The sequence below is a fragment of the Microtus pennsylvanicus genome, chromosome 6 (genome assembly GCF_037038515.1).
Source record: "Microtus pennsylvanicus isolate mMicPen1 chromosome 6, mMicPen1.hap1, whole genome shotgun sequence".
Taxonomy (NCBI): domain Eukaryota; kingdom Metazoa; phylum Chordata; class Mammalia; order Rodentia; family Cricetidae; genus Microtus; species Microtus pennsylvanicus.
The window spans coordinates 106723129-106731439 of record NC_134584.1 but is presented as its reverse complement, the minus strand read 5'-3'; the positions used below and the strand labels follow the sequence as shown (position 1 = coordinate 106731439).

The window sequence follows — 8311 nt, the reverse complement described above, 5'->3', positions numbered from 1 at the left end:
TCTCTGTGTCGCCGCTCCCTTGACGTCATGGTTCGGGTGGGAGGGCGGGGCGAGTGCTACCGCCAGGGGCGGGGCGGCGCGGGCCAGCGGGCCGGGCTGTGCACCTGCGCCTCGGCGGGCAGCCTTGGGGCACTGTCCCCGGCCCGCCTGGTCCCGCAATGGCCAGACCGCAGAGGACTCCGGCGCGCAGTCCCGATAGCATCGTGGAGGTGAAGAGCAAAGTAAGGGCTCCTCCGGCCTCGGCTCTGGCCACTGCGCTAGATGCTCCAATCCCCTTTCTCTCCCTCACTAGCTCCTTGGTCTCCATCACCTCTTTCTGTCCTCCATCCTCCGCGTCCTGTTCTGCTTTTCTGTCTGCCTCCCCTCATCGCATCCTCCTTCCCACTATGGATCTCCAGAGTCTCTCTGTGGCCCGGGTATGTAGGAAAGGACCTTGGACAGTGTCCCTCGTACTGGAACTGAGGTTTAAGCTTAAAGGCTGCAGCTGTTGCAGCAGCCCTTTCTCTCACTTGACAGCTTCAGACCTGTGGTGAGAAAGGGGCTTGGGCTCTGTCCTGACACTCCTCTCCCCTTCCCCTCCCGCCTCCAGTTTGACGCCGAGTTCCGACGTTTTGCGCTGCCCCGCGCTTCCGTGAAAGGCTTCCAGGAGTTCTCGCGGTTGCTGTGTTTGGTACACCAGATCTCTGGCTTGGATGTGCTGCTTGGCTACACCGATGCTCACGGCGACCTGCTGCCCCTCACCAACGATGACAGTTTGCACCGGGCCCTTGCCAGCGGGCCCCCGCCGCTGCGCCTATTGGTGCAGAAGAGGGGTGAGGATGGGGTACAGTGGGCAGTTTCCTCGGGGTAAGGTGACAGGGCAGGTCTACAAAGGTTAATCCATACCCAGGGTTCCCAAGCTTCACTTTCTGCAATCTCTGCCCTTGGTCTGACCTCCAAGTGGTAGGAAACAGTTGGCAATGTCCCTGTCAGAGGCCAAAATGGGAGAGCAGTCTCTAATCCCAGTCCCCCCTTCTCTTGCAGCAGAAGGCGACTCCAGTGGCCTGGCTTTTGCCTCCAACTCTCTGCAGAGGCGCAAGAAAGGGCTCCTGCTTCGACCAGCTGCACCTCTGCGCACCCGAACACCCTTGCTAATCAGCCTACCCCAGGATTTCCGCCAGGTGTCTTCAGTCATAGATGTGGACCTACTACCCGAGACCCATCGTCGCGTGAGGCTCCACAAACACGGCTCAGACCGCCCCCTGGGCTTCTACATTCGAGATGGCATGAGTGTTCGTGTGGCTCCCCAGGGCCTGGAGCGGGTTCCAGGAATCTTCATCTCCCGCCTGGTACGTGGGGGCCTGGCTGAGAGTACAGGGCTGCTGGCAGTCAGTGATGAGATCCTCGAGGTCAATGGCATTGAGGTGGCTGGGAAGACCTTGGACCAAGTGACGGACATGATGGTTGCCAACAGCCATAACCTCATTGTCACTGTCAAGCCTGCCAACCAGCGTAATAATGTTGTACGAGGGGCATCTGGGCGTCTACCAGGGCCTTCCTCTGTAGGGCCTGGGCCTACTGACCCTGAGAGTGATGAGGACAACAGTGACCTGGTCATTGAGAATCGCCACCCTCCCTGTTCTAATGGGCTGTCTCAGGGGCCCCTGCGCTGGGACCTGCAACCTGGCTGCCTACTTCCTGGTGCTGGCAGCTCTCTGCCCTCCTTGGATAGCCAAGAGCAAGCCAACTCTGACTGGGGGAATGGCATGCGAGGTGATGTTAGTGGATTCAGCCTTTGACAGGCAAAGACGCAGCCCTTGTCAGCTCAGGCTGCTGGAGCGTGGCATGGACTTCCCAGCTGGGGAGGGAAGATTAGCTTGCTCACAGAGCCCTCTCAGCCCAGGGAATATTAAAGGTTGTCTACAAATGCAGACATGGTCCTTCTGTGTCCCAGCCCAAACCCCTTCCCTGAGCCTGTAAGTCAGCCTTCTTCCCTGGACATGAGGCAGGAGGGATAAGGGCGCAGCAGAGACCTTCCTAGAACCATGCAGCAGGAGGCCCACTGACATTGTTAAGAAAGATGCTATGGAAATAGCCGCTGTGTACAAAAGGTTTAATTTTGATAAGGAGTTGGAAGGCTGGGGGACTAGGAGGTGCTTTAGAGAAACTGCCCACCCTGGTGCTCCTGTCTTTGGAACTATGACATGGCTTGCCCTTCATAGCCATGGGTGACCCTCTGCATGGATCTTCCTGTCACTCTACCCACAGAGGTAGAGCTTAGCTATCCATCTTCACAAAGACTTTGGGTCGGGAAAAGATCTTGATAGCCTCATCTATTTGCACCAGCTTCTGGTCCAGTTCGGCACGGTGGCCTTGGGCTCTCAGAGAGTCTGCCCCAGCAGGTAGCAGGACGAGCTCACGCAACAGCTGGCTCTGGCCTACAGGGGAACAGTGAGTGCTGGGTAGGCGTGCACGGTGCCCCATGGGCTCCCTTTCAGCCACCCCTGCCCAAGTACTCACTCTGGAGCAGACTGTTCAGGGTCTCTAGTCGCTGGTTCTCAGGCATGAGTGTGTGGCCTGAGGGTACGGCAGGGTCTGGCTGGCTACGCTGACGAGCTTCTTCTTCCCTCCGCCACAGATCCTTGCGTTCCAACAGGCTGTGAATGCACAGGCCCCCAGGGTTGAGGACACCAAGACAGACTGGCTCCCACCCCCACAAAGGTCCCTAACCATACTTGTTGGCCCATGGAACCTACTAATGGGGCACATGGCCTTTCTGTGTGGCGTTGTAGTGTTCCTGGGCTTGCCGCTGCTGCTCCAGAACCTGCGCCAGGACCTGCAGGGAGCGGGAATGGCGCCGCGGGGCTCTCTTGGCAGCTCGGGCGTTGTGACTGATGAAATCCACACCCAGGCCTGGCCCCTGCAGGGACATGGCAGACATGGTGGGGATCCTGTGCACTCTGTCGTACCTCTGTACCCCAGCCCCAGGACAGCTGGCTAAGGGCCTCTCTAGTCCACATAGATTGTCTCACCTTAGCTTTGGCACCTGGCAGGGCAGACTGAGGACTGGAGACGCGGGATGGTGGGAGCCCAGGTCCACAGCGGGAGTGGGCCCGAAGGAAGTGGGCAGGCTCTGTCACAGAGGCAGGGCCAGGCTCCTGGAAGGTAGGACAGCAGAGGAATCAGGGAGGCTGCAGACAGGGTCCTAAGCCATAAACTATCCCCTGTCCTGTCCCTCCTTCAAGTTCCTCTCTATGCTCTTCTAGATGGGCCTCCTCCTTGAAGGAATACTTCTCAACATTTAAATACACTTTTCTTTTAAAGCTTTGAGAAAACAAACTACCCGCTGTCCACATCCATCTTCATTTAGCTACCTTCCTTGTCTCCATTTTTATTTATTTATTTATTTATTCATTCATTTATTTTGGTTTTTCAGGACAGGGTTTCTGTGTAGCCCTGGCTGTCCTGGAACTCACTCTATAGAGCAGGGTGTCCTTGAATTCATACAGATCTGCCTGTCTCTGCCTCCCGAGTGCTGGGATAAAAGGCATGTGCCTCCACCGCCCAGCTCCCTTACTCCTTAACCAAGCTTTCTGGCTCTAGCACCCCAAAGTTACTGAGGGTTGCCTCCACGCCCTAGAAACCAAGGATATGTCCTTCAAGCCACTGACCTCAGTTTAATTGTCAATAACACTCTGGTCTCACTGATGAGATTGAGAGCTCTGTATCCATCTGCTTCCTGGACACAGTCCTACCCCCTGGCAGTCCCACAGATGCTTCAGCCTGAATACACTCTCATGTGACCTTGTCTTTTCTCTCAGTCCTCTGTCTCTTTCAGGGTCCCTGCATAGAGACATGGTAACTACCACTAAAACCTAAACGTAACCCTCCGCTCTTTCCTCAGAAATACATGTTTCAAGGAATGGTGGTACATGCCTATAGTCTCAGGACTCAGTAGGATTGACAGTTTCAGGCCAGTCTAGGTTATGGAGAGAATTCAAGGACAGCCTGAGGCTAAACAGCTAGCTTGAGTTTCAGAAAGAAATGAGCTGGAAGTGGTGGTCCAAACCTATTATCCCAACACCTAGGAGGCTAAGTTCAAGGCCAGCCTGGGCTACATAGTGAGACCGTGTCTCAAAAGAAAGTAGTGGGGAGAGCGGAGGAGAACGCTAGAGAGATGGCCCAGCGTTTAAGAGCACTGGATGCTCTTCCTTCCAGGGGACCTGGGTTCCATTCCCAGTATCACATGGCAGCTCACAGCAGTCAGGAACTCCAGTTCCAGGAGACCTGATGCCTTCTTTTGGCCTCTATGATACATAGACTTGCAGGCAAAACAGCCATACACATGTTTTTATCTGAAACAATTAATTAATTAAAAGAAAAAGAAAGTGGTGTGGTAGGAAACACCTTTAATTCCAGTACTTGGGAGGTGGAGAAAGGAGAGTCAGGAGTTCAAAGGTTAGCTTTAGCTCATGTACACAGAGTTTGAGGTTAGCCTGGGTTATAACTTAGTGAGTGGTACAGTGTATGCCTAGGGTGCATGAGTCCCTGGATTTGGGCTCCAACATCACAAATAAATGTTGACAAGCAGCTTAGGTAAATTCTTTCAGAAATGCGCCCAGCTGGCTTTCAGCCCTAACCTTCTATAAATACAGTGATACCCACTCTCCCCATTGCCCTGATCCCAGGACTTCTTTCTAACTGTGAGGTTTCATCTCTTTCCCTAGCCTAATTCTTACTTTCCCTGATGCCAATCAGCTCCCCAGAGAGGGTCCACCCCAGATGTCTTAGCCTTTATGATCCCCACCCCATACACACACTCTGTAAGTTAGATCAGGGTTTAATTGTCTGTTGACGTAGACTGACAATATGGCTGGTTCCCAGGGACAGATACCTTCATCCTGGCCTTGACTCGAGACTCCACATTGTCGTACTTGGGTGAGCGCCACAGTGCCTTCAGGGGCTTAGGCTGGCCCTGCTCCCGGCTGCGTTCTTGATCTTGGAAGCGCCTCTGAATCTCTCTGATCCGCCTCAGGTTTTCCTTCTCATGGTCTTTTGAATCCTTTCCTAGGGAAGAACTGTTGCTAGGGACAGCCCTACAAATGGCCGTTCAACTCAGAGTGGAGGAGCACATGGAGGCTCACGCCACAGGCTTGGCAGGAATTCTCCTGGACGATCTGGTGGAGAGATGCCTAGTATACGAGAGGCCCCGGATGGACCTTCTCTGAGGAGCTGATTGGCATCTCCAACATCACACACACAGCACTATCGTCACCTTATTCTCTTCTTACCCAGTGTTCCTCCTGGTTATCCTCTACATTTTGATACTGAAGTTTACCACTAATCACCTTGTCTTGTCTTATTTATTGCCTCCAACTGCGAGGCCCATACTTTTAAGTCTGTTTTCTTAACACCTTAGAAACAAGAAGTAGGCTACGTAAGCGATGTTCCGTCAAGGTGTGAATGCTTGAAGCTAGGATTTCCTACCTAAGGACGAGTTTTGATCCTGCCAGGAGGTACTGCACTTCAGCCTCCTTTTGTGCTAGGAAAACTAACACCCAGAAAAGTGCATAGTTACCTGGGCTCAAGGCAATTAAGGAGCATCTTATTTTAATCTCTGCTTTTGACCTCCCAATGCCCCATACCCCTTCTGGGGAGGACTTACTCTTAGGAGACACCCCTGAACCAAGGGAGATGCCTCCCAGTTGCAGCAGCACGTCCCCCACGCCTCGCTGACCACGCTCTAGGATCTCTCGGGCTCCAGGCCTGATGCGGGGGCCACGAGGAGGACAGGAGTCCAGGTCGCGACCTGAAGTCAGCAGATCCAGCTTCAGTGCGTTTCCTTCCAGGCGCCCTTGGGCTGAGAAGCAAGACGCGGTGGAAAGCCGTGCTCAGTGACGGCGCGGTGTACTCGCCCGCCACGGGACCCCGCAACTCACCCGAGGCCGGCCGCCTGTAGTAGTCCGGGCAGAGCGTAGGGTCTGGGGGAATGGGTCCAGAGATGCGGGACGGGCCCTCGCACATGATTCTACCGCAGCCCTGCAACCATGCACCGAAGCCTGCTGCGCTGCGTAACTCAGACCCCCAATCCCTGTCGGGTGCTTCCACCCTCGACCCGAGCCCTGCAGCCCCGCAATACCCGCCATTCCCGACCCCCACCCCTCGTCTCCCGCCCGGCCCCTAGGCTGAGCCTGCGCCACCGCCCCGCGACCGGGATCCCAGTCCACTGCCCTGAGGTGTTCGCGACCCCTCCCCCGCAGCGACCCAGCGGGGGCTCTCACTGGAGCAGTTTTACCGCCAACTGTTGCAAGCCGGTAGGAGTTGCTGTTGCTTGGCAACAAATGGCTTCCTGAGGTCAGGGGTCAAATGATTTTGGCGAAAAGCCTTCTGGGGTTTGTAGTTCCATATGAGGAAGTAGTGTAAGTCTCGGATCTCAGCAGGATCCTCATCTGCCAACACTGAGTATACCAGTCCAACCCCCCTCTCAGCCCGCCGTCTTCTCCTAGCAACCGTCAAGGGAAGCACTGAGTTCGCACAGCCATGGCCTCAGCAGGGGCCCAGAGGCATCCTGAAGCCCAGAATGGGGAGGCAGTAGGATTAGCCCAGGTTGCAGAGATCCCTGAGGTGACTCAGGCTTTTGAAGCTCGGGAGGTGGAGTGGTAGGGCAGGAGAGGTGGGACTCTAGGTGACCCAACTCCCTAACTGCCAGACCAAGCCCTGCATGTAGAGGAGTCTGAGCTGGTAGCCTTCATGTCATATTTTGTGGTGAATATTGGACTTTGAATGACTGATTCCCTACAATACTTTGCTGCTTTGTGTGTCTTCTAGTGTCCAGGACCAGGAGAAAAGTGTCTGGAGCCAGCACGTGAGACCTGCAGACCCCCAGGTGAAGACAAGTGTTCAGTAGGACACAGCTTCGAGCCGGAGCTCCAGGAAGAAGGAATAAACCGAGGAGAGGAAGGACTCAATCCAGGGGTGGAAGCAGGAGAGGAGAGAGGACCCAAGCCTGCATCGTCCATCGTGAGGCCCAGTCATGGAACCAAGAGAAAGCCCATCAAGTGAGAGGCTTTCAGAGGGAAGGAGTTGCCGGGCTGGGGAGGGAGGTTTTACACCCCGATAGTCCTAAATCCTGATACCTTTGAGGCCGAAATCTTTGTCTTCTGCTGCTACCTCTAACTCCCAACTAGAACCTTCTATTTCTCTAGAACAGGAGTCTAAGAGGCAAAGAAAAAGATTTGAAGCATTCAGGTTTTGTAGGAAACTGTTACAAGAGTGTTGGGTCACTACTGGGCTTGGGGGCTTCACTGACCAAGAAAGGGGCAGCTAACTAGTCCTGGCATTGGTGGGCAGGCAGAGCTAGGATCCAAAGACTGAAGCCTATCTCTGTCAGGCCTCTTGTCCCAGGCTTGGCTACCACAGCCCTCCCAGGGCCAAGCTACCCTGCCCAACCTAGGGCTGAAGCTGAACTGCCACCTAGGATGCTGCTGCAGAAGGAGGAGCCAGAGGGCAGCCACAGTGAGTCTACACTGCCTGCTAAACAGCACAAGAAAGCCAAGAAGCGCAAGAGCGTAGGGGCTCCTGTGCCCCCAGCTGTAGCCAGTACATCTGCACCCACGGAGACGCTGGGACTGGAGCGTGAGTTACCCTTCTTTGTCTTCTCGGACTGACATGGGCCCACCCGGCGCTCCAGTCTTTGCCCTGCCTTGGGTTCTTGCAGGAAAAGCCCAGCGTCTGCGGCCACTGTACCAATATATCAACTATTGCAACCCCGAGCTGAATCAGGCAGGGGACGGCGACGGAGAGCCAGAGGTGGAGCCCGAGTCGGAGTTAGCCCCGGCTCCTGAGGAGGCAGGTGTGGAACAGCTGCACTTGCGGGCCTTGGTGCCCGTGGCAGGTGAGCTGGGCTTAGGCCTCGCTTTACCCTGCCCTAATGCATTAGTGCCTCTCACGCACACCCTTCCTTCTCTAGGGCAGGAGGTTGGAGGGGAGCCTGGGGGGTTGTCCAGTCGGAGGGTGAGTATCAGCCTCAAGGCTGAGGTGGATAAGACAACCCAAGTGGATATTGACAAGATGTTGAGTGTCTGTGCTGCCCCTCTTGTGCCCCCACTTTCCCCTCAGTACAAGTGACATGTCTCTACCCTGGGCCTAAACTGTGAGCTCAGGCCCGGGCTGACAGCTGGAGGGAAGAATTTAGTCATTTTTATCTATACTTGGAATTTATCTGTACTTGGGGATTTGGATTTGCTGAAAATAAACATTTCCCATCTTGAAGACTGATTCCTCAAATACGATGTCTGAATTGGGGAAAAGGCTGGGGAGAAGGAAGGAGGGT

The 8311-nt window shown here is 54.9% G+C and overlaps 3 protein-coding genes across 6 annotated transcripts; 2 read left to right on the top strand and 1 right to left on the bottom strand.

Moving 5' to 3' along the window:
* The first annotated feature begins 68 nt into the window (after positions 1-68).
* On the top strand, positions 69-2128 carry Pard6a (par-6 family cell polarity regulator alpha). 2 transcript variants are annotated; one of them, XM_075977162.1, is made up of 3 exons: positions 69-221; positions 590-812; positions 1027-2128. In XM_075977162.1, exons 1-3 carry the CDS (start codon positions 159-161, stop codon positions 1776-1778), a joined length of 1038 nt encoding a protein of 345 aa, XP_075833277.1. In that variant the 5' UTR covers positions 69-158; the 3' UTR covers positions 1779-2128. The 2 variants fall into 2 exon arrangements, with proteins under 2 accessions (XP_075833277.1, XP_075833276.1); XM_075977161.1 differs by having other exon boundaries at positions 1024-1904.
* A 128-nt stretch (positions 2129-2256) lies between these two features.
* Positions 2257-6312, bottom strand: Enkd1 (enkurin domain containing 1). Of its 2 annotated transcripts, none has more exons than XM_075977159.1 (8): positions 6261-6312; positions 5919-6018; positions 5645-5839; positions 4874-5046; positions 3012-3137; positions 2736-2899; positions 2500-2636; positions 2257-2417 (listed from the first exon to the last, which is right to left on the bottom strand). In XM_075977159.1, the coding sequence occupies exons 2-8, from the start codon at positions 6001-6003 to the stop codon at positions 2257-2259; spliced, it is 1041 nt and encodes a 346-aa protein (XP_075833274.1). In that variant the 5' UTR covers positions 6004-6018; positions 6261-6312. The 2 variants fall into 2 exon arrangements, with proteins under 2 accessions (XP_075833274.1, XP_075833275.1); XM_075977160.1 differs by having other exon boundaries at positions 5645-5788.
* Positions 6313-6499: 187 nt separating this feature from the next.
* Positions 6500-8248, top strand: C6H16orf86 (chromosome 6 C16orf86 homolog). 2 transcript variants are annotated; one of them, XM_075977934.1, is made up of 4 exons: positions 6500-6603; positions 6808-7037; positions 7370-7614; positions 7697-8248. In XM_075977934.1, the coding sequence occupies exons 1-4, from the start codon at positions 6520-6522 to the stop codon at positions 8104-8106; spliced, it is 969 nt and encodes a 322-aa protein (XP_075834049.1). In that variant the 5' UTR covers positions 6500-6519; the 3' UTR covers positions 8107-8248. The 2 variants fall into 2 exon arrangements, with proteins under 2 accessions (XP_075834049.1, XP_075834050.1); XM_075977935.1 differs by having other exon boundaries at positions 6520-6603; positions 7457-7614; positions 7697-8224.
* The last annotated feature ends 63 nt before the right edge of the window (positions 8249-8311 follow it).

Excerpts from the sequence above, each read along its gene's own strand:
- Pard6a (XM_075977161.1), top strand. The coding sequence starts at position 159 with ATGGCCAGACCGCAGAGGACTCCGGCGCGCAGTCCCGATAGCATCGTG. Across the intron at positions 222-589 it reads TCGTGGAGGTGAAGAGCAAA|TTTGACGCCGAGTTCCGACG; the intron begins GTAAGGGCTCCT and ends TCCCGCCTCCAG. Across the intron at positions 813-1,023 it reads CCTATTGGTGCAGAAGAGGG|CAGAAGGCGACTCCAGTGGC; the intron begins GTGAGGATGGGG and ends CTTCTCTTGCAG.
- Enkd1 (XM_075977159.1), bottom strand. The coding sequence starts at position 6,003 with ATGTGCGAGGGCCCGTCCCGCATCTCTGGACCCATTCCCCCAGACCCT. Across the intron at positions 2,900-3,011 it reads TGCCAGGTGCCAAAGCTAAG|GGGCCAGGCCTGGGTGTGGA; the intron begins GTGAGACAATCT and ends ATGTCCCTGCAG. Across the intron at positions 2,418-2,499 it reads CCTGAACAGTCTGCTCCAGA|GCCAGAGCCAGCTGTTGCGT; the intron begins GTGAGTACTTGG and ends GTTCCCCTGTAG.
- C6H16orf86 (XM_075977934.1), top strand. The coding sequence starts at position 6,520 with ATGGCCTCAGCAGGGGCCCAGAGGCATCCTGAAGCCCAGAATGGGGAG. Across the intron at positions 6,604-6,807 it reads AGGTTGCAGAGATCCCTGAG|TGTCCAGGACCAGGAGAAAA; the intron begins GTGACTCAGGCT and ends TGTGTCTTCTAG. Across the intron at positions 7,615-7,696 it reads GGAGACGCTGGGACTGGAGC|GAAAAGCCCAGCGTCTGCGG; the intron begins GTGAGTTACCCT and ends GGGTTCTTGCAG.